Source organism: Hypoxylon trugodes (assembly GCF_022578975.1).
Source record: "Hypoxylon trugodes strain CBS 135444 unplaced genomic scaffold F4822scaffold_10, whole genome shotgun sequence".
Taxonomy (NCBI): Eukaryota; Fungi; Ascomycota; class Sordariomycetes; order Xylariales; family Hypoxylaceae; genus Hypoxylon; species Hypoxylon trugodes.
In genome coordinates this window covers 1,803,241-1,829,811 of record NW_026250025.1, presented here as the reverse complement: position 1 = coordinate 1,829,811, position 26,571 = coordinate 1,803,241, and the positions used below count along the sequence as shown (strand labels likewise).

At 45.6% G+C, this 26,571-nt stretch overlaps 10 protein-coding genes across 10 annotated transcripts; 6 read left to right on the top strand and 4 right to left on the bottom strand.

Moving 5' to 3' along the window:
* The first annotated feature begins 3,037 nt into the window (after positions 1-3,037).
* On the top strand, positions 3,038-4,196 carry F4822DRAFT_64594 (uncharacterized protein). The gene is made up of 2 exons (XM_051463799.1): positions 3,038-3,266; positions 3,395-4,196. The coding sequence occupies exons 1-2, from the start codon at positions 3,202-3,204 to the stop codon at positions 4,128-4,130; spliced, it is 801 nt and encodes a 266-aa protein (XP_051310022.1). The 5' UTR covers positions 3,038-3,201; the 3' UTR covers positions 4,131-4,196.
* Positions 4,197-4,206: 10 nt separating this feature from the next.
* F4822DRAFT_64563 (uncharacterized protein) lies at positions 4,207-6,546 on the bottom strand. The gene is made up of 4 exons (XM_051463798.1): positions 6,017-6,546; positions 5,904-5,962; positions 5,151-5,851; positions 4,207-5,033 (listed from the first exon to the last, which is right to left on the bottom strand). The coding sequence occupies exons 1-4, from the start codon at positions 6,281-6,283 to the stop codon at positions 4,702-4,704; spliced, it is 1,359 nt and encodes a 452-aa protein (XP_051310021.1). The 5' UTR covers positions 6,284-6,546; the 3' UTR covers positions 4,207-4,701.
* A 1,425-nt stretch (positions 6,547-7,971) lies between these two features.
* Positions 7,972-10,028, top strand: F4822DRAFT_64514 (general substrate transporter). Its single transcript, XM_051463796.1, has 4 exons — positions 7,972-8,205; positions 8,264-8,340; positions 8,409-8,644; positions 8,704-10,028. Exons 1-4 carry the CDS (start codon positions 8,110-8,112, stop codon positions 9,864-9,866), a joined length of 1,572 nt encoding a protein of 523 aa, XP_051310020.1. The 5' UTR covers positions 7,972-8,109; the 3' UTR covers positions 9,867-10,028.
* Positions 9,969-12,169, bottom strand: F4822DRAFT_64533 (uncharacterized protein). Its single transcript, XM_051463797.1, has one exon. The coding sequence runs from the start codon at positions 11,861-11,863 to the stop codon at positions 10,190-10,192; it is 1,674 nt and encodes a 557-aa protein (XP_051310019.1). The 5' UTR covers positions 11,864-12,169; the 3' UTR covers positions 9,969-10,189.
* Positions 12,170-12,504: 335 nt separating this feature from the next.
* F4822DRAFT_419138 (uncharacterized protein) lies at positions 12,505-13,421 on the bottom strand. Its single transcript, XM_051459586.1, has 2 exons — positions 13,252-13,421; positions 12,505-13,198 (listed from the first exon to the last, which is right to left on the bottom strand). Exons 1-2 carry the CDS (start codon positions 13,252-13,254, stop codon positions 12,776-12,778), a joined length of 426 nt encoding a protein of 141 aa, XP_051310018.1. The 5' UTR covers positions 13,255-13,421; the 3' UTR covers positions 12,505-12,775.
* Positions 13,422-13,562: 141 nt separating this feature from the next.
* Positions 13,563-14,555, top strand: F4822DRAFT_64462 (uncharacterized protein). The gene is made up of 2 exons (XM_051463795.1): positions 13,563-14,144; positions 14,216-14,555. Exons 1-2 carry the CDS (start codon positions 13,712-13,714, stop codon positions 14,389-14,391), a joined length of 609 nt encoding a protein of 202 aa, XP_051310017.1. The 5' UTR covers positions 13,563-13,711; the 3' UTR covers positions 14,392-14,555.
* A 931-nt stretch (positions 14,556-15,486) lies between these two features.
* F4822DRAFT_64450 (proline dehydrogenase) lies at positions 15,487-17,456 on the top strand. Its single transcript, XM_051463794.1, has one exon. It carries the CDS (start codon positions 15,591-15,593, stop codon positions 17,124-17,126), a length of 1,536 nt encoding a protein of 511 aa, XP_051310016.1. The 5' UTR covers positions 15,487-15,590; the 3' UTR covers positions 17,127-17,456.
* Positions 17,365-18,510, bottom strand: F4822DRAFT_419133 (uncharacterized protein). The gene is made up of 3 exons (XM_051459585.1): positions 18,164-18,510; positions 17,899-18,021; positions 17,365-17,756 (listed from the first exon to the last, which is right to left on the bottom strand). The coding sequence occupies exons 1-3, from the start codon at positions 18,353-18,355 to the stop codon at positions 17,445-17,447; spliced, it is 627 nt and encodes a 208-aa protein (XP_051310015.1). The 5' UTR covers positions 18,356-18,510; the 3' UTR covers positions 17,365-17,444.
* A 2,191-nt stretch (positions 18,511-20,701) lies between these two features.
* F4822DRAFT_434179 (fungal-specific transcription factor domain-containing protein) lies at positions 20,702-23,859 on the top strand (the record flags this gene model as incomplete). The annotated part of the gene is made up of 5 exons (XM_051461965.1): positions 20,702-20,887; positions 21,056-21,784; positions 21,835-22,618; positions 22,740-23,036; positions 23,093-23,859. 5 exons carry the CDS (start codon positions 20,702-20,704, stop codon positions 23,857-23,859), a joined length of 2,763 nt encoding a protein of 920 aa, XP_051310014.1.
* Positions 23,860-25,784: 1,925 nt separating this feature from the next.
* F4822DRAFT_64359 (uncharacterized protein) lies at positions 25,785-26,519 on the top strand. Its single transcript, XM_051463793.1, has 2 exons — positions 25,785-26,051; positions 26,189-26,519. The coding sequence occupies exons 1-2, from the start codon at positions 25,882-25,884 to the stop codon at positions 26,286-26,288; spliced, it is 270 nt and encodes an 89-aa protein (XP_051310013.1). The 5' UTR covers positions 25,785-25,881; the 3' UTR covers positions 26,289-26,519.
* The last annotated feature ends 52 nt before the right edge of the window (positions 26,520-26,571 follow it).

Here is a 26,571-nt window from a genome sequence, read left to right as displayed (position 1 = left end):
TATTCCCATTGTTATCATACACCATCATGTTAGATGACAAAGATCGGATCGTGCGACGGTATCTCATTGAAGGGTATCTATCAAATTTGTAAGCAGGCTTATAGGTGAGTCAGCGGGGTTTATTTCGAGTTCTTCACTCCCCTATTCGGTTCCAAGTGCGCTATAACCTGCCCTCATTGGTACAGCCATTATAGGACTTCGGAAGCACCTGACGCGTCTGTGCGACCGCCACGCCCAAGTTTAGGTACACCACGATTGAATCTGATATATCAGAATCGAAATCCATCTTAAGACATGTCTACGTCCAGAGTACCAATACATACGTCACCGCAAGATAATAGTCATAATGAGAATGTGACCGATTCTTAAGTGATAGACAGGCCTGGAATCCTGCATAGGTGCCCAACAATGTGAGAATATCTTTTAACAGTAATAAATATGTCTTTCCTCAAGATAATGTCTCTGATGCTGTATGAAAGACTGAATGATGAGGGATCAGCAGACGGCAAAGTAAAGACGTTAAGAACCTTGATGTTCTGATGTACCTGGGGTCACCAATAAGCGACGAGCTCGAAGAGACCACCCGCGCAAGGTTGCAGAATCTATAAAATAAGAATGTGTGATATATGCACACATACACCGAGTCGATGATTGCAACCAATAATTGTAACCTACCCTTACAAGGAGCTCACTTTCTCCTCAACTTCTTAAGATAGAGAAAACAAGTGCCAGATGCAACGACGGCTGAAGTGGAATCGGGTGACTCAAGGACGGCACATTACCTGCCAGAGTAGACGCGGGGGAGACAACAAATCGCATTCCCCAGGATATGCTCAAATGAAGTTACTCTACCTCGATTCGATTCCACTTGGGAGCCCTCTTCTGGACCCAAATCCATTCGATATATCCACACAGAAGCACGTAACCATGCAGCCCGTTATATCATATATCGAAGCTTAAGGGTCCAATTATTATGTAATATGGGCAGCTACTATAGCGTCCACTTGCTACTGGTCCATCTTGTAACCCAAAGAATCGATTGGTACGTGTCAAGTTGGGGAATTTCTGACATATCATAGACAGAAGAGGAGAGCTGAATCTGGAGTTATCTGAGTGTAGAGGCGCTGCTTGACTCCTAATTAGGAGATAAACAAACCGTATGATTCCTTCAATAGATACCGGCTAGGCTCGGCTACGAGAATCAGAATGTTCAAATGAGAAAGTTGGGATATCCATGGAATTCCTAAGATCTCAAAGCGAATTTCGAGGGGGTCTATCCGTAGACATGTTAAGCAGGAGGTAGTCAGGTGACTTCCCCGAGTTGGTATCTATAACTCCTCTTTGAGCGCCATCGGCATATTTCATACTGACATATCGGCCAGACTACGTCTATCTGGAGCCGAAAACCTTGGAACATACTAGAGGGTATGTCTTTGCACATAGTCTCAATTGTGGAGCACAGTCTGAAACTATTCATTGGAAAGCAAGCACTTCAATCTTAGGGAACTCAGGAGCATGCATCATCTTCCGATCCTACGGCACAATTGCTGCTGAAAATCCATTCGAAAAACGTCAAACCAGAAATCAAAATACATGCGTAGTATTTCTTGGCAGAACTTTCTGGTAGGGCGCACCTGTGTACGCCAAACGTCAATTGAGAACTTGTCTCGACAATACGGGCGTTATGGAATCCCCCTCTCTTGTGTTAGATAAGTCCAAGTCATATCTGAAAGCTTTCAACAAAAGATGCGACTTTCAAGCGCAAGTGAAAGGAGATTGGTATATCTAACTAACATCTATCTGGGTATCAAGAGTGCCGAGTCGGAGTAGTGACTCCCGTGTATGTCTAGCCTCAGCCTACTATACTCCCACCGGGGCTATTTATGAGGCACCTGAAAATGGCCATTCCTCGCGATACCAAGAAAACTTCATAAATGCGAATGTAGCTAGTATCGAATGTATTCTAGGAAAGGAACCAAATAATGTTTATGTGTCCGCAAATGGCTGTCAGACATAGGGAGATATATTGCGGCGCTACGACTATCTAGGTAGAACAGAACAAGATATACCACCGTCCTTACAATGTAAGTACTTACCTATAGCTATTTGATGCCAGTTAGCTGCGTTATATCTTGTTCGATTTCAGGGGGGGATCGTGGCCTGTGTAACGATTACGTAACACTTCCCCCCTATCTGCTTAGGTGTTCACAGATAGTCTCTTGTATAGATAAGGAAAGAAGACAGAAACGATTCCAGCCTCGTTGACCACCTCCGATCTCATGTGAACTCATGTCTAGAAATTGGCCATTGTATGTGGACTGACAACGGAAAACCGGCCACATCATAATTCTCCAACTTAGGGGGAATCATTCCCCCGGATAGGGGTCTCTCCCTAAAGTGCCAAACGTAACCCAACAATAGATAACAGGGTCCTATTACCGCATCAAAACTTCATATTCAACGGTCATTTCGGCGAAAACCACACGTATTCGAATCCGGGAACCAGTTCGTTGCATTGTACGGGCTTTAAAAGTCCGGAAGTTTGCCATTTTGCGAAACTGCGATCGACGATCAGTCTCCTTTATATATTATCAAGAAAGGGTGTACGCAGATCTTGCTCAGCTTTGATCAGCACCGGCATTGGTAAGCCTTAAATAAGGAGGAAAGGGACATTTGATCTGCCTGACATTGCTTTCAGCCGGCTTGGCGCCTCGTCAACAGCTGAGGCAAAAGTTGGAAGCGTTGGAGATTTTGGGGGACCTTTGGAGAAGAACACATGCCAAAAAGATAGCGAGCTTGCCGGAAAACATATATCCTAGGGCGGTTAAAGTTGCATGAAAATGCCGCTTCAGCCGTTCGGCAGTAATAGCCATGTATGAAAGCTGATCCTGTCTGGTATACGCAGTTTAGCCTTCAAGATCATCCGTGTAACCCTGGCAATATATTCGAAAACCGCAAATCTCTTGGTGTTTCCCGGTTCTTGGCGCTTTGTAACCCTGCCGCAGCGTAATGAGAGATACTGGGTCGTCATTATGGAGGAGTATAAAACCGCCATAGTCAGCATTGATGACACCATTTTCAGCTCATACGACGCCATTGATACTTTGACGGTTTGAGTGTCTAGAACGTCTTGACGCCAACGAGTATACCGGTCCTGTGGAGTTGAGCGCGTACCTTATTGGTGACAACGACGACGTCGTCATGGGTCAAGGTCCCTCGCTTCCAGGTCCACCGGGGACGAAGTTTCGCGTCATCGGAGCTGGAATGTAAGTAGAATCGAGTTGTTTAGCGATTTTATCCTCTTTGAGAAAAATAAAATCGATGTAAACGATTGAGCCGTTTAAACGAAATGTTCTGTCGCATTGATTCATGGCGTGAGGCTGATTTTATATAGGTCGCGTACAGGTACCAAGACACTAAACGAAGCCCTGACCATTCTACTCGATGGCCCCGTTCACGACTCCGGGATCCAGTCCCTCGGAGGTCCAGATAATCAAATAAAGGCTTGGCTTGATATCATGGAGCTTGCTCCGAAAGCGCAAACGTTTTCAGAACAGAAAAAGCTTGATTGGCTTATCTCCGAAGTACTCGACGGCTACGTTGCAACCATGGATTGCCCCGCTGCGACGCTCACCCCTGAGATCATGCGGGTCTATCCTGACGCCATCGTAATAGCAACAACCAGAGACCAGGCGTCATGGTGGAAAAGCATGAACTATTTAAATAGTCTAATGGGGACATGGTATCTTCCAATTGTGGTTCTATGGCTACATAAGTCACAAGTTTATGGAATCTGGCGTGAACGGTTCCACCAAATAATGATGTGGCGCTACCAACAGGAGAAAATCGAAGAGGACACACTTCGCAAGCATGAGGAACATTTAAGACAGGTTGTACCTCCAGAGAAGCTATTCTTTTATGAAGTCAGCCAAGGATGGGAACCATTGTGCAAGATTCTGAATGTTCCTGTACCAGATCGTCCGTTTCCACATAATAATAGTAAAGGAGACGCGGCGCAAACATTTCGAGACCATATAATAGCGGGTGTACTGTCATGGGTTTTTATGCTTATGGCAATTAGCATAGTCATTTGGTTGGTAAGGAGTTGGATCGTTCATCGCCTTGCTTGAACATCACAGATAGCCGAAATTTATAATACGTTTGAACCACCCTAAATTTAGTAAATAAAGAGAATGATAGACCGATGCATTAAATATATTAAGCTATTACATATTGATTAAGTATATTATGGTGTTTGCCAAGTAGATTTCGTGGCTTGTTTTGAATTCCGTGCTTTTTTCATAGCATTTTTGCCCACCCAGGCAGGTACTCTGCGATCATCCCCATTATACAAAGGTGCCGATATTAAGTAACTTCATATGCGCCCTCAATTCTAAGTGATATAACGCTTGAGTTCTTCTATAATCACTGGAAAGTATTTAATTGCTTCGCTATGGGATCTTTCAAGACTGGGGAGTCGTGCCTCACACGGTCATAGTCGCACAAAATCATAGACAGCGGTAAAGCCACTACGATATGAATACTGCATAGGTACTCTGACAATATAATTTCCCTTTGAATAGCGGATAAACCAATGACTCGTATATTGGCTGGTGCATGCTACCTGATACTGCTTTTCGGGGATATTGACCTATATTTCGTAGAGAGTTCGCCCCTTTTGGTGCTCCCCCATGTGCCTCCTTATAATTTGAAATCGAGAACAACAACATCAACACGCACACTTAAATCCAAGTCCGCGCCGTTACTGGCTCGTGTAAATACCGACAGTACATTGTCATAATCGAGCCTTGTAGTGTCAACGAGTGGCTCCGTGGGCGGGAACCCATCTCGCTGCCATACGAGCTCATACTGCGAGTAATTGGTTTCCTTTGACGCTTTCAAGATAGTTAAAGTAGGTGATGAAGGATCCGGTAAAATGAGATATAGATCATCGTCCTTGCTCACGGCTAATCGCCCACGCTTACCACCATATATGCCTTTGACGTGCGGAAGGGCGTGTTGTGTCCAGGTACCTGCTCCCCGCCGCGGTTATTAAAAAATACTAAGTTTGGAATGAGGGGGGATGAATAAAATAGAAGGGGAAAAGGAGAGAAAGAAGAAGTAAAGGGGAAAGATAAATATTAGCCTACCTTTAGGGGATCGACAATAGTGCTTCCATTTCTGCTCACCATCAACAGCATCCCGATTTAGTACATGAACCCCGCCATCATGATCAACAGCTTGCGACTCTTGGTTAGAAAGACCAGAGCTCTTAGGGATCTTAAATGCCATGATTCCCGGTGAATCAGGCCTAACGCTTTCGCCCTTCGCTAAATCCGCAATCGGTTCACCCGCACCATTATGCCATACACGGCCGCCATCGTCCGAGTACGCATAACAGATATCATGATTATTCTCCCCGGAATTGGGTCCGCGCTGCTGCTTGTGCTTGGTATCAAGGGGATCATCCCACCCCTCGTAGTGCACGAAGCCTCTATACACCCAAGTTGCATGCAAGCGCCCTGCTTTAAAATCTAATCCATGAATATACGGATTATTATCGACACCCTTGAGATTCGTTCCTGGTGCGGTGTAACCGTATGATCCGTCTTCTCGCCGACCGTATGTAGCCACATGGTCGTCACCCAAGCCAGCCTTGCCAGTGCGAAACGTGAAAAGGAGGTCCGAATCTAGTTGTACGAAGCGCGGGTATGTGACGTAGCTGAGTAATTGGTCGTGCTCTTCACCTAATCCTGGTAAACGGGATAAATGTGGTGTGAAGAGTGATGCAGACCACGAGAAAGACTCTGGGGATTGCGCGATGCCGGGTTGGGAATGACGGTATCGTATTCTATTACTAGTGAGTGCGATTCTTCTAGGAATATGGGATGAGGCTACAGTACACGTCGCAGTGGTGATCATAGGAAAGATGGATAGTTCCGTCGCCAGGACAGACTCCAATCTTAATTCATTTAGCGCTTCTACATTTTGATTATATGATAGTGCTTAGTATTACCTGAATTGTGTTGTGACCATCATCTGTCGTTTGGGGATAGTCTTCAAAGGCGAATGTCTCCCAGCTCCCCTCAGACAACTTTCTACGCGAGAGGTGGATATATAGTGGTTCTTTAGCACCACCCACTGACAGGGAGCTGTAAAAGCACGCGTACTGCCATCCATTGAACGATTGGATGGCATCCTGTTGGAATGCATTTCCATTCAGGATGCAGTTCCGGTGCGTCGGGTCCGGTCCAAGAACCGATATTGAGGGATCCGCTAACATATTTTCGGTTTCGATGAAGAATAAGGTGGGAAGGGAAATGAGAAATGACTAGGAACGAGATAAGAGCCTCAAGAGAATAGGATGAAATGAGACGCGCCGGTAGAAGGGTATATGAGGCTAAATACAAATGTAGAGATCTATTGGCGACCCGACTTCTAGAACGAATTCGAACGTTTTGCGGTATTGTCACAATAAATTACTTGCAGCTTAAGTGTGAGTAGAGACTAAATTCAATTGATACTATAACCAATTCCAAAGTATAATCAATATTACAACGATGCTCGTACGATAGAATTCGTCTTCAACTATGCATTTTCTAGACGGAAAAGTGCCGGTGCAGCAATCGCCCGAGTTGGAGGCCGATAGGACGGACAATACAGCTTCGAGTTGTAGTGTGATCCGCAACTGATCAAGGGTCCATAAGATACGAAATACCCCACGCTGGCCAGGTATAAGTGGAAAAATTACGATGAAATCCGTCTGGAGATTTACCTTGAGGTTCAGTCGTCGCGTTCAGTTTTTAAAACTGTAATATCTTGTAGATCTGGTATGGTGACACAAACTACCCCTGAATGAGATATGCGTCTTATAAGTGACACTACCACTGCAAAACATCAGAATATGGAACTGCGACGCGGTGTCGATAATGTCTTTGGTACACTTGGATACACGTAATCTCGGCGGAAGATCCAATTTCATTCCATCTAGCTACCTAGATAGTTTAATCGTTTCACGCTCTCGTACAAGTGTCATTGTCACTATAAACATCATAAGATTCAACATCTTCAACAAAACTAAGATAATAATAAAAATAATAAATCAAAACACATGGGAAGAATTCTTCAGCTACCTAACTAACCCTGGCTTACCCCCGGCTCGTCTCCCCCGCATTGAGCCTAAAATGAAGCCCATCTCCGTAGTGGAGGGTCTAGCATCGACATGAATCAACCAGACTGGTTGGTCGGATTTAAGCTAAGAACCAAGTAAGCTTGCCACACTATCTTCAATATTCGGCCCTGACTTCCAGTCATCAGAAGTACATCTCCACTTCCTCTACAACCTCAATTGACAATCTCTAAGATCTGTCCGTGTTATTGGGGACAGTTTCGTCAGTGTATAGACTAAGGGGGTAACAAACCTCAGAGCTAAACGAAAAACAGTCAAAAGGATTAAGGACATTAAACTTCAAAATGATGATCGATCCAAGCTGAAGTGGGTCGAAAGCTCTTGATTTATGGAATTGGTATTTCCCCAAGCTTGGCCCTTCTCCAGTCCCCAGTCTCCAGATCCTTTCCGTATCCTTGGTGGCCCATGGGGTAAGACGACCGGGATGTACGCAAGTCCTGCGACCATCTAGTAGAACAGGCCAGGGTTTCCCTCGGTCCAATGATCCCCAAAGCCTTTCGTCCAGGGCATTTAGCCATTCTGCTTGGTGGAAGAATACGGCACTCGCCTAGCATCGATTTTCCGCCCGTCACGAGCGGTAAAACCATGGCTTCTTCAAAGGAGGTTCTAGGGGACCCAGATCTGCGCGCCATAGTACAGTACATACCTAACCCCCCGGTTCACCCCAATAACGTGGTACTGCAGCCAAGGCGAAAGGACCATCTATCGGCAGCTCGTCCGCGCGGCGTGCATACTTTAAAGGTAAGGTGTCGCCGCCGTCGCTCGTGTTGCTCGGTTCTGATTGCTCTTCTTTTCGCGTATCGCTGGAAATTATCGGTTCACGACGGCGTGCCTGTTCACGATAGAGCATATTGAGGGTGACAAGAGCGATCAATTATAGGGCACAGTGGTTTTGGGATTACTCCCACTAATCAGCAACCATGGCGTCTATATTAAGGCATATCGTCAAGAATGAGGCCATGAAAACTGACCCGAATGAAATTTACGGATGGAGGGTTTATCTTCTAGCTTGCTCTGTGAGTTTCTCAATGCTCTTAAAAATGAATTGGTCAATGAAGCTGATAATCCATTTAGGCCTGTTTCGGCGCCATGTCTTTTGGTTGGGACAGTGGTGTGATTGGCGGTGTTATTAACCTAGACTCATTCATCGCGTAAGTTATCCTTATAACATATCTTTCGATCTCAAACCTGTTTTTTCTAACATCTCATTTCACTATAGTGCATATGGCCTAGGAAGTAAGGACGATGTCGCGACAGCCAATCTCCAAGGAAATATTGTGTCTGTGTTACAAGCAGGATGTTTTGTAGGCGCTCTTGCTGCTTACCCCTTAACCGATGCTTTTGGTCGCCGACCTTGCTTGATGGCCGCCGCTCTATTTACTCTCTCCGGTGTAGCCATGCAGGCTGCTGCTTCTGGTCATCTTGAACCCATGTACATTGGTCGATTCATTTCTGGTAAGACTTCCCGGTTTCGCGGGTTGGAATTTATCGCAATTAACCGGGTTCTTAATTAGGTCTCGGTGTTGGCGCATCTAGTGTTATTAACCCAATCTACGTCACCGAAAACGCTCCTCGTGCTATCCGTGGTCTACTCACTGGTATGTACCAAATGTTCATCGTAACCGGTGGCATGATCGCATTCTGGGGTAACTACGCCGTCAGCGTGCACTTGAGAGGCCCCAAGCAATACATCGTACCTCTCGCCATCCAAGGTCTTCCCGCACTCCTCCTCTTCTCACTTATGGCTATCTGCAACGAATCACCTCGATACCTAGCGCGTAAGGATAAATGGGAGGAAGCCAAAGCAGTGCTAGTACGCATCCGAAACCTGGCCCCCGACCACCCATACCTCCAAGACGAATTCCAAGAAATCGCAGACCAACTCGAGTACGAACGACGACTCATCGGCGAAGCAACATTCTGGTCTCTACAAAAAGAAATGTGGACAGTCGCCACGAACCGCAAGCGCGCGATCCTAAGTATCGTTCTCATGATCTGCCAACAAATGACCGGCACCAACGCAATCAACGTATACGCGCCACAAATATTCAAGAACCTCGGTATCACCGGAACTTCCAACTCGCTTCTCAGCACCGGCGTCTACGGAATCGTAAAAGTGGTATCATGCGGTTTATTCCTCCTCTTCATGGCAGATTCCCTAGGCCGTCGCCGATCCCTCCTCGTATCATCCGTCGGACAGGCGTTTTGCATGTTCTACATCGGCTTATACGTACGCATCTCACCCCCCGTCGACGGCGCGCCAGTCCCGCCTGCCGGATACTTCGCACTCGTGTGTATTTTCGTGTTCGCCGCATTCTTCCAATTCGGTTGGGGTCCCGCATGTTGGATTCTCGTCTCCGAAATCCCCGCCGCACGTTTACGACCCATGAACGTCGCGCTCGGCGCCGCTACACAATGGTTATTCAATTTCGTCGTCGCGCGCGCTGTGCCTAACATGTTAGCCACTGTCGGTGACCACGGATACGGCACATACCTGATCTTCGGCAGTTTCTGTGTGCTTATGTTTTTCTTCGTCTGGTTTTTCATCCCCGAGACTAAAGGAATTTCGCTTGAACAGATGGATCAACTCTTTGGTGTTACGGATGGCGCGAAGCGAGATGTTTCGAAGGTTGAGGTTGAAGAGCATTCGAATAGGTCGGATGGTCGAAGCGTGTAAAGCGGATTGGGAGCGAAAATACCCTTTGATATTGTAAACCTATTTATAGGTTAGCTAGAATTGAATCGAAGCATTTTGATCAGCATTTCGATCCGAAGTCCCTGAATTCTTGAAAACATGCAGGTTCTTTTTCTTTCTTGTCGTCTTTCTCGTGTTCCTCTGATTTTCTTTCGTGGGGCATCTCAAGGATACCCACCAGCCATCCTCCATTAATAAATTAATATTCTATTATGTGCTGTTCTATATTCATATTGGTACAAGTATATTCATTACTCGTTACATTCCTCCTATATATCCCCTGCCATCCTATACCGGGTAGGTACTCATTCCTTCTTGGCATCGCCATTGCCAACACCCACCGGCTTTTTCGTAGTACCGTTCTCCTGTTTCGAGACTGGTCGCTTTTCAACGTCAAGACCCGCAGCCTTCAAGATACCGTAAAGTAAAACCCCAACAAGAACAATGAGATCCAATACATGCACAAACCACCAAAAGTATTGGCGGCCCAGAGCACAATTGGCAAATTCGAATTTCCACTCCCAGTCCTTTTCGTCGAACCAGACACTTAGTAAGCCGGCGTTACCGCCATATTGCCCCATCATGCTTCGAACAGTAATCTCCCTCAGACCAGGAACCCCAGATTTTCCAGGTAGGTTTTCCGCTTGGGCGGTGGGCCATCGGGTCACTCTCCATTGACGTTCGTCGCCTTCTGTCTGGTTGATGTAGTGGTATGTATCACAGCCTTCGTGGTCATGGCCATTCAACACGACGCCTCTTCGACCTCTACCTTGACCAGGTGCATTGGGATCGCCGTTCAATCCAAAGATACCCTCCAAAAACCCGCGGGAAGCGTCGGCTGACAGTTGATTCTGCTCTTTAACCCCACCCCCAGCATGGAACGTAAAATACGGCGCATCGACACAAATACCCTCGGGTTTGTATAGTGGTATGTGCGTCAAGACAACCGTAAAATGCCCTGCGTATTCGACGGCCGAGGCGGTATTAATCACATCGTTGACAAAAGCGTATGTCTTATCCTGAAGACTCTGGTCTGCGGCCGGAGTGTCGAGATTCATATTATTCACATTAACAATGCGAAGTTCGGGGACGAGGCGGTTGGATCCAGGGTTCTTTTCGGGATCGTAGATAGTTACGTTGGCAAGCGGGTTGGTAACAGGTAGTTCGAATCGCAACTCGTAGGCAGCTTTACCAAACACACGTTCGAATCGTTCTAGTCGCTCAACTGTTAGGTCGCCAGCATACCCAATATCATGGTTCCCCGCCACATTTATAACCCTCCGCCTCCATGCCGTAGCATTCGCATCTTCAACACCTAGAAATCCCGCTAACTCGTATTCCTCAGCAGGGTATAAAGCAACATCATCAGGAACACGCTCCCCTCCCTTAAACGAACGCGTCCAAAACCTAGTACTCCTCCTCTCAAACTCATTCGCCCTAATCCATTGACTTCCCAACAAATCTCCAAGTACGGTAACATGCGTAGGTTTAGCCCACCATCGAAGGGTTCGGTAAATATGGGCAAGGTAAAAATCGTTTCCAAACAAATCTATGCGCTTGCGAGTGGATTCGAGGGTATCAGGTATATCGTCGAAAAAGACATCCACAAGATCATGCACAACCTGTCGCATACGTCTCCACAGCGACGGGTGATCCGTCTTATACGTAAGATGGCGGATAGCCCAAGTCAAGTGCGGGAAAGACTCGCGATTGTAATTTCGAATCGACGTGTCGCCTTCGAGCTGCGGATCGCCTAACGCGAGAAGTCGGAACGAGGCCGCTTTATTAGAAGAAATAACATGTTGTTTTAACGTATCCTGGAACGCGGCAGCAGCGGAGTTGGAGTTGTGTTCGGTGGTCTGTGGTAGTGGGAACGCGCAGCCGAGAAAGACGGGATAAAGATATAGGTAAAAAGTCGATGCTAGGGCGAGCGGGATGAGGACTCGCAAAGCATTGCGAAGGAGAGCCGCAGGGGACATGTAGACGACGGCATGTGGGCCGAAGCCTTATTTCTTTCTTTTTTCAAAAACGAATGGTAGTAAAAAGGAGAGAAAGCAATTGAAGCATCGTGAAGGATTGGAAAGATTTGGAGTTGGATGGATCCAATGGATTCCAGAAAAGAAAATAGGGGTTGTAGGAATAGCCGGGTCACGGAATTCTAGGTACTCAGGCACCGAGATCCACTAATTAAAGCGCCGGCCGTCGGAGATTATAGCGTCTGCATTACTGCGTTTTAGGTACTTGTCTAAGACGCGAAGAGAGAAAAAAACAAGACGAGGAAAACAAGTAAAGGGAAGAAAAAAAGGAAATGAAGCAAAAAGCGAAGAATATTAAAAGAAAAAAGAAGAGTAGAATAACTAAGAATTCATGTCTCTTGCTCTACTTGGATAGTCGCCAGTTTATTATGAGTTCTTGTTACCATTTTAGGTACCTAAGTAAGCGTCGCTAAATTTACCCACCTAAATGCCACTCGCGAGCGCTGATGGTAACCTGAAAACTATCGCTTGAGATGGCAAATAGGTATCTCCTTCGTATAAGTAAACGTGATATTCAAAGCAATAGAAGTGCGACTTACACAACTTATTCATTGTAAATGATTGTTTTCGCCTTCAATTACTGTGTCTAGGATGGTTTAAATGCTAGTGTCAAGTTCGTATAGGAAAGAAGTAGCCTGAGGTTTATGAATTTATTGTCTATCTCATCCTCCACATTCCAGCAAATGTGCCAATGCCTATCAATCCTAGCTATGGGTATAAACTCCGTTCATCCTAGCCTGCAGATTTTCACAATTCCAAACTCATAAGTCGAGAGACCGTTGCCGTTTGAAAGAATTATAACGTAGCCCATCATCAAATCGTGCCTCATCAACCAAATTTTGTCAGGCTGGTCTTTCACTCCTCTGGCTCGGGCTCCTCATATCCAGGAACATCAACGGTGAATTCGGCTTCATAATCATCATCTGCATCCTCGGGTACAAATGCGAACGCCACGATGGCGTTATTCTGGATACCGATGCTGGCCGGAGTTTCTTTCTTTCCGGTTTGGAGGGGCTTCCAACCCTGGCTAAGATACTGGTCTGTCTTTTCTTTGGGTACGGCAAACTTGATCTGATTCGGAGTACTAGGAAGTTCAGTCTTTTCCAGAGAGGTGATAGAAGTTGTTAAGCCCGAAGGATAGCGGTCTTTCAAAACTTCTAGTAACTGCTCTGCTATGTCGCTGAACGGCTTCATCGAATCAACGAATAGGAAGACCGTGTGAATGCCGTGTTTAAAACGGACCGACAGGTCGACGTCGTGTAACTGTGTTCGGCTAGCCTAAATTAAAGTGAGCGGGCTTACCAATAATGAGACCAGTATCGGCAACTTACCATATTGTTAATAGGTAGGCTAGAGAAAAAGTTGACGGATAGCTACTTGAAGATCGGCGTGTGAATTATGTATTTGAGAAAACGCGGGTTGGTACAGATTTACGCAGGGATTAAGCTGGGACGAGACACGGCGGCACGTGCACCTTTAGCTTTAGGTACATGTAGGTACTACAATAACGCCCCGCCGTGGAACCAAGACCCTTTTACCCTTTCCAGTTTAGTCTTTTCTTTCTCCAACCCTCAATAGGTCTCAATTTCACAGTTAGTCATTAAGTAAGTCAGCACATGGTCTAAGCGTTTAATTTTGGTGAGGTAGGTGCTGCACAACCAGATGATGCCTCCAAAGAAAGTAATAACATAATAAATCCACAAGGTTCAGTCACTTTCAATTATTTCAACTTTGCAAAAGCAACCCTTCCCTTGCGAAAACGTTCGAGCCGATATTGCGACACAATTCGATATGGCGAACCACAATAGAGACGATAGACACGAACCAAAACTCACTCGAGAAGAATACGCCCATCTATGGAAAGACTCCCGCCTTTCTATACCACCTTTGATACGAATACCAGCTGCAACTTTAGCAGCATTCAGTGTAGGCATGACTTTAGGTCTTGCGCACGGTAGCAAAATGGCTGGTCTACGATTTAGAGCCGAACACGCCCATAGACTTCCCACGACTACGACCGGTTGGTACCTATATCATAAAAGCAAGAATTATCATCTGGCATTTGGTGGATTGAAGGAGGGTGTCAAGATTGGCGCAAGGCTTAGTGTTCTAAGCACTGCTATATTTTGCGCTGAGAATTTGTTCGACGTATATCGAGGAACCAAGGATCTTTTCAGTACTATAATGGCCAGTCTAGCGGTCGCTGGTGGTTTCAGTGTCTTGAGTATGTTCAAATGCTTCCTTCCTTTGGCTGTTATTCTCGTCGTCAAATTTCTAATCGCATTCCAAATACAGATCGTTTTTCGGCTGCCGAGACTGCGAGAACTGCTAAGAAAGGTCTAATATTCGGGATTGCATACGGTGCGGCTCAAGATGTTGTCTCCCTTGCTAAAGGCCGACATGTCGGTTACGTCGAATTCATTCGGAGACATATCGGAAAAGCTACCCAGCTTGAAGAGAAAGCAACATGAGGATTTTTCGATATCGTCTTTTCCACACTAGAAGACTAGAAGAGACCCACTTACAACCTCTTCAAGCCGAGCACCTTTTTAAAGAGTACCTAACTCTTGAAAGAGGTCGCAGGTTTCCCGTGGTAGTAACCTTGGCTGCATCGCCCGTTACTTAGTACCATCCCTTTACATAGGATTCCCGGGATAACCGCACCAGACAGCTTCAAAATTGCTGTCAAGATAAATTGCGGGGTCTTTGCTATCTCAGATGACGAAGTTCACCGTAACTAATACTGATAAAAGGATCGTATCTCAAGGGATATAATTCACAGTTTAACCAATAAGGTATATGGTCCACTCAAGATCAAGTTACGTTATAGTTTTCTTGACGGACCATCATTATGAATCAGCGTATTCGGCCAATATCGCAGTTATGTTTGCGACAATGTGTCAGGGTCGACTAGGTTGGCTTGGCTTAAAAAAAATACCCCACGTTAAGGTCACGGGTCTCGAACCATACAGAATTTACCAGAGAGAGCCTGCTTCCATGTTCTGCTTATTCTTGCTATATTCGGCCATCTTCAACCGGACCGGACGATGCGAAACTAAATGGACCAACCATCATACCAGGGGACTGCCATGTTAACCATACGCGCTAGCTCAGTCTATTGCTCACTCTTTCGGGTCTTCTTATGCCACTATCCTACGGTATTGGTTCTGATTGGTCAATGGCCGCGTTTACTTTCCCTTCATATAACGGCTACTTACGGCATTCTTGAATTCAAAGGACCCACGTGATCATCTCTGATAAGAGTTCCCCGGTACGTTGGGCATGCAGTATCTCCATGACATCGAGTCGTGATTGGAAATCGGATATTATGAAGGTGGACTATTCGCCATCCTCGACGCGGTTCTCTATGCCGTACGATGCGCCCCAGTCGGCTTCCCTCCATCAGCATAGCTGAGTTCATTGCGATTACGGAGATAAACCAGCCATAGATATTGCTATACATATAGATCGAAGATAGTCAAAGTATATACTCCCATTCCTTACTGGACCTTTCATTGTTCTTGATTATTTACTATATTTCTCTCGAGTACATTTTTGTCGTCTTATATACCTCATTTATACCCTATGGTATATAGCACTTTCCTCTCACCATCAGAGCTTAATCATACCCATACATCGCTACGATTCAAGTACCACAGAAACGCTGACAATGGTGCAAAGTTCAGTGTTGGGCAGGTCGTCCCTTCTATCAGTTTATCGGAGTAGTTTAAGGCATCCACCACCAAGATGCGGCCTTTATGTCATATGCCGCAATGGCTCAAATCAAAGTTTCAGAACTATTTCGACAACGAAGAGGAAGATACACGCATCTTCGACAAGACCATCATCGCCCACAGATTCAGCTATTCTAGCCGCGACAGCCTCTGTAAATCCTCTTCCCGCGGAGATACCAGCCGAATCACCTCCAATGGCTAAATCGGCACCGCTATCAGTACTTCCTTTGTCTACAGTATTACGTAATCTAGCTACCACCAGCATATCATCATCACGAATATTACTCCCACCCTCCCTTGCCATTATGAGTGTACTCGCCCACTCAAATCATGCGATACTAAACCCAGATAAAAACCCAGTGCTACGATGGTTCCTCAAGAAGACATTCTACGCTCAATTCTGTGCCGGCGAGAACGCGACTGAAGTTCGGCGTACTATCGATGGCCTTAAGAAAATAGGCTTCACCGGCGTCATCCTAGGTTATGCTCGAGAAATCGTCCTAACCGAGGCACAAACACAAAACCTCTCAGCATGCGATCAAGGCTCCATAGCCGAGGAATGCGTTCGCAACGAAATCCGCCCTTGGGCAGCAGGCACACTAGAAACAGTAAGCCTGGCACGACCGGGCGACTTCGTAGCTCTCAAATTCAGCGGCGCGGGACGACAGGCATTGTACGCGCTTAAGAACCGCCTACCACCGCCGAAACACCTCCGCGCCGCCATCGACGAGATCTGCGAACTAGCCGCAGCGCGTGACGTCCCACTCCTCTTCGACGCGGAACAAACAGCTATCCAAGCCGGAATCGACGATTGGACGCTCGAATACCAACGCAAGTATAACAAAACCCCCGGCCACGCGATTATCTACGGCACATACCAAGCATATCTAAAATCCACCCCGAGTACACTAAGCGCGCATCTCGCCGCCGCAGCAAAAGAGGATTTCACACTTGGTGTCAAGCTTGTGCGTGGCGCGTATCTAGGCGCGGATCCGCGACATATTATCCACGATACTAAATCCGAGACCGACGCTGCGTATAATAGTCTCGCATCTAGTTTAATATGCCGTCAATGGGGCACCGCTCTTAAAACCTCAACGAATACCAAATTTCCACGCGTCAGTGTAGTCCTCGGATCGCATAACCTAGAATCCGTCCGTCGCGCAAGAGCGATCCGTGATTCCGCTGCCGCGGACAAGGGGACTGAACTCGCGATTGCGCAGTTGCAGGGTATGGCTGATGAAGTTAGTTGCGAGTTGGTGTATGCGGCGAAGTTGAGGAGGGAGAAGAAGGGGGAGGTGCCGCGGGCGTATAAGTATATTGTCTGGGGCACTACGGGGGAGTGTATGAAGTATTTACTTAGGAGGGCGTATGAGAATAGGGATGCGGTGGCTAGGACGAAGAGTGGACGGGATGCTATGTGGGGGGAGGTTAGGAGGAGGTTTTGGGGTGTGCTTGGGTTGGGTGCTTAGGTTTCCGAGGGAGAATTGTGATTGTTGGGGGAGGACATCTTGTTACTCAATGACATGAGCTATGAGTCTATGATATCTATACGGTGGCTGCGATTATGTCTTAGGGAGATTGGAGTAGATCATCTCACCAAGTCGGTGTAGGTCGAATTATTAAGCAGAGGAAAACTTGATAGTCTGCGAAAGACGAAAAATTGTTCTCCGTAGCGAGTATTCATTAATATTTATTTACCCTCCGCATTCATAATTCTTTTTCCTTGTATCGGTCCCATTCATCCACTAGCATATTTCAGGCCATATTCACCGCGAATATATGACGACTCATAAACCCCGCAACGCCATACCACCCAAAACAAGCATCTCCGTCTCCTTCCTCCTCTGCGCCTCATCTTTAACGCTATCCAACCAATTCACCCCATTCAACTTATAATACTTGCGCACCTTGCCCCAGTCCGTGAGGTCTGATTGTAGAATTGAATCCGTAAACGGGATAGGTGTGCCGCTGACATTGGTGAGGAGATGTTGGGATATGGTGGTGGGGGTTAGTGTGGAGGGTGGTGATATGAGCACTTTTACGATGATTAGGTGTCTGCTTGTGGGTGTTATGCCGAAGCGGCGGTACGCTTCGGAGATCTGGTTTGTGTTAATATTGTTAATTAGATCGCTAAATGAGTGGGTGTATATGTCGATTATAGCTGCAAGTACAATGGCATTTCATATAATTTTGCGACATAAAATAACATAGTACTAAAGATGAGAAAGGGTAAGGACGTACGTTTTTATTCGGGCTTAGCGAGCATACGATCTCAGAATGGATATTGGGCGTTTTCATATTACCACTCAGTTGTATTGTTATCGCTTTGAAGACGGCGGCTAGGACTTGGAGCCGTGAAGTTACCTATTTGTGTGTAAGTCAGATTCATTATAGAAATTGTTCATTAACATATATCTAGCTAAATATCCAGTTGGATAAGCATGTAGAATAAGACATTAAAGCAAGGGTGAAACTAGAATAGATCTATTTTCGCACTAGGACGTACAGAAGTAGCATCTATGAAGGCATATTCATATTCGGAGTTTCGACTTAATAGCTGTTGGTGTAGAAATTCTGCGTTGGTAACGTCCTTGAAGACAGCGACGTGAACTGTGTGAGTCGAAGGCACGTGTTCTAGTTGAATTGTCTCTAGCACTTCGGACGGCGCCGCTGCGCTATCGTTTTCGGAAGAACCCATCGTTGACTGCCTTCGAATATTCGCGAATTTGATATTTGTAAGTCCTGCAAATTATGAGATTGATATTTTGGGATTCTGCCGTAATTGTCTCGATCATCTAGTAAGTCTACAAATATGGCAACGCCAAGGTGGATGACGATAGGATTAATGATTATGGTGGGGGGATTCCAATGTTCTGGCCGGTGGGATATAGTGGATATGGAGGGGCACGGCAAACAGTTGGCAACCAGCTGTCATATTCTCCAATTCTTCGTGTAACTAATGATCTTCATTGAATTGACCCTTGCATTTTTAAGGGTCCAATTATACATGTACATACTAAATGCAGTCCAAATGCCGCAAAGTCTAATACGCATCCATATCTTTGGTATCGCAAAAATAAACTCAAGAATTAAACACGAAAAGACTAATCGACTGTGCCGCATAACTATTTAGATATCTGGATAATTTGGAATTCATAGGGCTGACCCAACCTTCCGGCTCACCCGTGTCTTCAGTTACATATATGTACCCATTGTTCAGCCACCGTGATTTACGTCGCCTTTTTTGTGGGTGGTAAGGAGTTGAACGAACCACCCCCGAAGCCATCGGAGTTGTGATCCGCGGCTAGAATGTCTTACCATACCGGCATTGGTATTACTTTATGCAACCATCAAGTATTTTTACGGGGAAGTGCTAGTCTATGTATTTGAGAGAAGAAGATGAAAAGGAAGAAAAAGGGAAAGAAGACGAAAGAGAAAAAGAAAAAAAGACGAAGAGCAAGGGTATGAACGGAAAGAAGAGAAGAGTAATCAAAATCCACGTCTTTCGCTTGCCACTATCCGATCAATTTATTCTAGGTGTTTATTCGGCCCCGACAACTACTTCATCCGTCCAGTTCTCCGTTCTAGAAATCCATCGCGACTAGGATCATTTATATATTATTAGTAACTTAGTTGGATCCAAGGCCGAGGTTTCTACTGCCAAGACTCCGTTCTTAAGGCTTAACCAATGCGTAAAATATTATGGTAGTTCCTATAAGACGCTAATATGATCTATGCATGAATAGGACTCGTCGCCTTTTCCGGGTCTACTATAGCAAGCAAGACTATTCCTATGCAACTATAGTCAGTTCAGTACTACGTCCGTAGTTACCAGTTAAATGTGCAGCAAGTTTCAGATTCACCGCTGCTAATGTGCATTTACATTCCTATCATCCGATCTAGTTCGATTTACCTGCAAGATACATTAATGAGATGATTGTGATAGAACCGTCAGGTAAGTAAGGTAAGTAAAAGGCTGTCTTTTACCGATAGTCTCCGTCGGCTTTCCAATTCCAGACATGATCCCGTTCATGTTGGCTCCTTGCGTCCTGGCGTGTTACGCAGAAACAGGACTCGTAGTCTTTAAGTGGAGGGATTCAATAGCACCCATAGTACCCAAGGTAAAGATGACGAATAGAATAAGCAGACACCCTGATGGGGAACCATACCTATGGCTATCACGGGTATCAAAATTCCCCGGAACTTCGTCATTGTTCGTATCGGTGGTTGAATACCGTGTCCGATCTTGATAATTGAGAATGCTTTTTAGAATCAAGACCGGGTTTGAGCGGCATCTTCCGCTTTTTTTTATAGGGCATTCTTAAGTACCTTAACCTTCAGAGCTATCTTGTTTTATTATCTTAGTTGTCGTATTTTTTATTTTTATTTTCTCACTTTCAACTTTTTTCCTGTTTCTTCACGGTGAAGTTAACTTAATTAAGTCTTAAAAGATCGAAATCAAATAATTACGAATCCACCCTCATCCGATTTAAAAGAAAGAGGCTGTGTAAAATCAGCTAATTTGAATTTACCCTTACACATACCAAAGTAGGTAACTCTTTTCAAGGTTACAGAAGGGGAACTGGAGTACCTATCCGCGTACCCAATGGTTAATAGACTCAATTAAGTCCGTGTGTGTACCAAGAGTACCAACCAGTAGCCCACCTGCATAGGTTCCTGGGTATATACATGCAGGGTACCTAAACAATATCTAGGTTATGTACCCGGGACTTTGGTCTATCCAGGCAGCTGCTAGGTCTATCAATTCTATCTTAGCTTCCCAGGTTTCTAAGCTTAAATGCTATAAGGACCTTCTAATAGGACGCTAATTAGGTAAGGAAAGGTCCCTTTCAAACTCCACATGCACCTCCAAAGTTTCCCTTTCCCGGGCACCTTTTAAGGTTTCGGAAAACTCCATTTCCCATTTGTCGCGAAAAAACAAGCTCCAATCCGTTTTTTTTTTGTGCGCCAACGAAACCGCAGCATATTCTTAATTCCTTAATTTTTTATTTCTCACGGGCCTCTTAAAAAGCTTCGTGTCGCCATGCCTCCTGGCCGGCCACCAAAACGGCCTGGTGACGCTGCCGACATCGATTCGTCCGACGCTACTACGAAATGCAAACTACCTCGATTAGATCGTGACCGCACCGCACCCAACGATTTCTCTAGTGTTGTGAAAAGCAAGCTTCAATCTTATACAAGAACAGGACAAGCATGCGATAGGTGTAAGGTATGTTTTTACCAAACAATATGTATCCGGCGTGTGTAATCATGGGAAGATTCTATTTCTGTCGCATTGAGTCATCAATATTGCCTATCGCATGTTGCTGGGTTCTGCAATGATATCCATTTCTTTGTCATGTGGTACTCTACCTGTATCTAACATAAGTCCTGCTAGGTTCGCAAAATTCGTTGCGATGCTTTACCCGAAGGATGTTCGCATTGCATCAATCAAAATCTCGAATGTTATGTGACAGATCGAGTCACCGGACGGACGGAGCGAAGAGGATATATGCAAGAGTTAGAACGCGAAAAGTCGGGCATGTTAAATCGTATACGAGACCTAGAAAAGATGCTACAGCAAAATGGCATTGAAGTCAAACCTTTTCGTCCATCCTCGTCTCCGACCGTCGATTCTACTCCCGATGCAGGCATTGGCAACAACAACATAAATAACCAAATACAAGAATCTACGGGAAAGCCCCAATGGAACCAACATGGGTCATCTATGTTATTTAAGGGTCGATTCCGAGTTCCTGGAATACCTTTCGCAAACGATCTACGCCCCACGATAGAGCCAAGGCCGATAGACGCTCATATAGGAGTTGGTGCAGATCAAGCTCCTCTAAGCTCCGTCAAGGGCACCACTCTATCCATACTTGGGAGTACCATAGATATAAGTTCATTTGATGCCCCGGATATGGACGAACCTTCTCCTGATGCTCCCGCCCACTCGCCCGTATATAACAAGTCCGTCCACGCCATGTTACAATCCGTTACGAATATCAATCCTCCGCTTCATGTCGATTATCCTCCTCGAGCCGATGCCTTCACATATGCCGAATGGTATTTTCTCATGATATATCCCTTTCACCCGGTCTTACATAAGCCTACCTTTATGGCCCTCGTAAGTGTGCGATGTCATAGCTAAATTCACATACTAACTAGTCATTTCAGCTGGGCCGCCTCTATGATGACCCTACCTTTAAACCCACTGTGGCTGAGACGACTATGGTCCACCTGGTATTTGCTTCGATATATCTCCAATATGGAATACGAAACCGAGAACAACCCGATCAAAGAGCTCGTCTTAACGATTTGTCAAATAAACATTACCACTTTGCTTTGAGCAAGTTTTTCGAGTTGTCTACTTCGAAAACCCTCTATGATCTCCAAGCTTTAACCATGCTGAGTGTGCATACGATGCGATTTCCGAAATCTAACACTAGTAGTATGTTGAGCAGCTACACATTGGGTATGGCTGTTGAGTATGGCCTTCACCGTGCTTGGAAGAAACCCGGCGAAGAAACAAATTTGGAGAATGAACTTCGTAAGAGGTTATGGTGGGCGATTGTTTCGACAGTCGTCACATTAAATGGCCGTATGGGACGACCTATGCCTATTCGATTAGAGGATATCGATGCCGACTTCCCGGAACTGATACCCGATGAGTGTCTTACGAAAGGCGGAGTCGACAGAACGAAATCAACAGTGTCATGTCGCTATGAAATTGGGGTTTCTGCCTGCAAAATTTCAGCATTGTTCCTCGAGATGTACGCCAATATATATTGCGCAAGAAGGGATCCAAACCGATATCTTCCAGTAATCGAATCGATTGAAGAGCAACTTGAAGCTTGGCGAGAGAATCTTCCTCCATTGCTACATTTCAGTAATGTGGATTCAGCCGGACCCGAACAGTCCATGTTCGCTTTATATGCAGAATATATGGCCCTTGAATTTAGTAAGCATTTCTTGGCAATCCATAATTCCCCTATTCAACACCCTGGAATTGATGCCAATTGATCTTGACTCATTCTGTAATTGAGGTCTTTGGTTCAACGAATACTAACCACTGACGCTAGGACTTACATTACGACATCCGGCTGCTTGTATATCAAATGATCCAAAGATATTAGCTGAGAACACGAAAATATGTGAAGAGACAGCAAAGAGCATGCTGGAAATCTTGCATAAGGTATATAGATTAAAATCTTTAGATACGACATGGTACTGTCTTGCGATATACGTCACGGCTATATTTTCTACATTAGTTGCACATTGGGAGAGACGACATGAGACCAACCCAACCGAGATACAAACCCTTCGTGGGGATATGAATTTGTGGTTAAACATTCTGGCTGAGACAGGAAGTCTCATGGGTAAGTCATTTATTCAATCTCTAACTGCTGGATTGCTAATAGCAACTACCACATAGGCTGCGGTATGGGTCTTCACGATGCAGTGGCTTCTATTATTGAACGCACTATCGCATGGATAGAACACGATCACCAAAAAGCGAACGAACATATCCCACAACCACAAATATCACAAGACATGCTCAAGCAGTCACCGCGTTCGCCTCCCTATGTCAATTTACCTCCGGCACCGAATTCTAACCCGAGCCACGATACAGAAGCGGTGAATGGGTCAACAGGCCACGTCATCGCAACACCACGCAATAACTATTACACGGAAACTACTACCGAGTCTGGAACGTATCCTCCGTTGGCATACGCAGACTCTACCCCTCATGCGACGAATACACTTCCATACGATCCAAATAATTCTTTCCTATACACGCAAGCAGGGCACGTTGCCGTCGCTCAAGCGCAAGCTCACGCGCATGCTCAAGCACAAGCCCAAGCTCAGGTACAAAATCCAGAGCACAATCCTCTTACACAATTCGCTACACAAGCGACGCAGATGACGCAGCCTACACATATTATGTGGCGACAACAACCCTCGGGCGGGAATACATGGCAAGATTGGACGGCAGCTATTGTCGACAATCAAGAGCGATACAGCGCGAACGCTCTAATGTCCTTGGGCAACGCAGACCCGAGACCGGGTGCGAATGTGGATGCCACAGGGACGGCTAATGGCATGGGTATGGGCGTTAACATGAACGGCGCACCGGCAGCAACATCGGCAGCTATGCAGTGGCCTTTGTTACTCTTTTCAGATGGAGTTAGTGGAACATGAGAACTTGAAGGAATACACGACTTTCAAGACTCTGTCGTCACTAAAGGGGAGTTTACGGAAGGCGTTTACAATATCTAAAAGTTACGGGCGGGACGGCGTCTAGGCGAGAGAACTCACTTACACCCATTCCCCGGATTATATACTAAGGGGCGAGTTATTATTATCTGGTTGGCAACAGTACAGCCCTGGAAGATAGGCGTTTAAACGATTAGTTGTCGGCCTGGTCCACGGAAAAGTTGAAGCGGCGCTAATACCGATATCATCATCATATTTATTGTCTAAAATCTGTTTTTTACACCTATTTACTTTTTTTTATCTTTATTATGCTATCTTTGAGAGATGATGCTTATGTACTATACGAGGAACGGATGGGGATGGTTGGGTGGGTAGGTATATTGGGACAGGTGTTTTTGTTGTTGTATACTATGGCGCGTATGTATGGTGTGGTGTGTATATAAAATATGTGCGGTACGGGACCTAGGGCATCTGGCGAATGGCGGTTGATGGCGTTAGGGTGCTAGGTACGCTATGATATTTAATCGGAACATTGTCCTAAATGGGATATCATCGTCGAAATGAGATTTTGAGGCCGCGCGGCTGTGTGAGTGTTGCTGCAGATGCGATGGTTTTTGCTTTTTCATGTATCTTGCTGCCTAGGTGTTATGGGGAAGATGGGAAGGAGTGCCGATCCGAGATACCCCGGGTAGTGACGCCGGAAACCTACATGATCGGTGTGTAACGCGGGTATTTGCTTTCGGCAGATCGGGGGGTGTACCAAGGTAGGAAGGTGAAAATCAATCGACCGGTTGGGTTTGTCGCACATTCATCTTGTGTAATTGTGCAATTGGGGGGCTCGATGGTATTGTGTTGTATGTGTACGTAGATGGCAAGTTCGAAGCGAGGTCGATTTGGCACTTTGGTTTGTGATACAATACCGGCGGTTACCAAAGGTGTAAGTTGAAAAATCATTTCTGACTTGTAACGTCTAATCTGATTAATCTTATATCCTCTTGGTCTCGATATCAACCGATGCCATAGACTCTGTGTTTATGGTTGACTTATTACTTTTATATAATCTGAACTTAGACAAGAATTGCCCCAGATACAATTTCCCTTGCTGAGGGGAGATATAGGATTACCTAAAGAATAGACGGCTACGTACCTAGCTTAGGTAGAAAGTGTTATGTCGTTATATAAATTCTCTTTATCGTCTGTAGTGATAACCTCCACTCACCGATGTAATTGTTGTGCACCGTGTCTGAAGCCGAAACTAAGTACACTCAGAAAGTTTCGGCGGAACTTTCTTCGTTTATTCAGAGTCATTGAGGACATCAATATTGACTCTACCTTCGCTACAGATCCGTACAGCATGAACTGTCATAATTTGTTTCATGACGAGGGTATGAGAAGGGAGATCTTCTACCTAGGAGTTTGTTTCATCCTTCCGTCCTATCGGTATAAGGCTTGGTTGAGCTAACCTCCGCCATATCTCTCCGAGAGCCATGCGAAAGCGTGAGGTGGAGAGAGAGTATCTGGAGTCAGGAAGAATGACACAGGCTTCCTCCGTGGAACTTTAGGATTTGCCGGTCCTACTATAAGCGATGGGCTTCGGTATCAAAAGGCGACTGGGCTGGTTCGACCCAACACCACGAGGCCTTCTCACCGCAATTCTTTCTGTATTCCTTTCTCGAACACCTGTCGGGGAAAGCGAGAATCAAGCTTCATCCTGTCGTTAGGAAGGACAAGCAACTTTAGCCTATTTGACCGCTTCGATTTCTCATATTTGACTAATCCTCTTCGTAGAAAGAGAAGATCATGCGTATCATGACCTGTACAGAGTAGTCATCCCCAACTACTCCAGACTCGAACGCCGAGACTTGACGTGGATATGTGCTATCTGGGACCGATTTTCTATATATACGCCTATATTTGAGAAGCATATTGTTCTAGACAAGGAACTTCACCAACCCGAGAGAAGAAACAGAATATTCAAGCAAATACCTTCCGTGGTACTCATCCACAATGCATTCCACCATCCTCCTCACCATCGCCTTCGCCCTCTGCGGCACCGTCCTCGCCTCCCCAGCACCAACACGCGTCGGCATCCCGGCGGCCTCCGCCGTTGAAGTACATGCCCCTGAGGGCACCCCCGACTGTACCGCTCTTGAAGAGTACTGCAAGTGCAAGACGGAGTATGTTAGCCCTTTACTATCATTCCTCCCCTTATCTCGCGCACATCCTATCCCCTTCCAGAACAAAAAAATCGGTAAAAAAGAAGCGATATAAAACCCATCGAGAATATGTGATTACATTGACTAATTTAGCACAGGGATTTTAACTGCCAGACTGACCCATCTTGCGAGTGGTGCCGTGACCATAACGCTTGGCCCTCTACTACCACCAATGTGGCGGCTGCGCCTACTGCTTAGGTACCTATCTACACCAACGGGTAGTCAGATGTGAGGGCGATGAATCTTGGCAGAGAAGTTTCCTTTTGTGATGTACACTTATTTTGGAATCTAAAAATGAAAACAAAATGATGTCTTGTTTTCTTGTTACATCGCCGGGTGGTGGGGGCATACTGTGAATGAGGATGAGGATAGGGATGATCAGGCGATCGCTATCGTCGCATCCACCACCAAACAACACGAAAATCGGGATAAGGGGTAGTTCCATAGCGTTATTTACCAGATTGTATGCCAATCAATATTA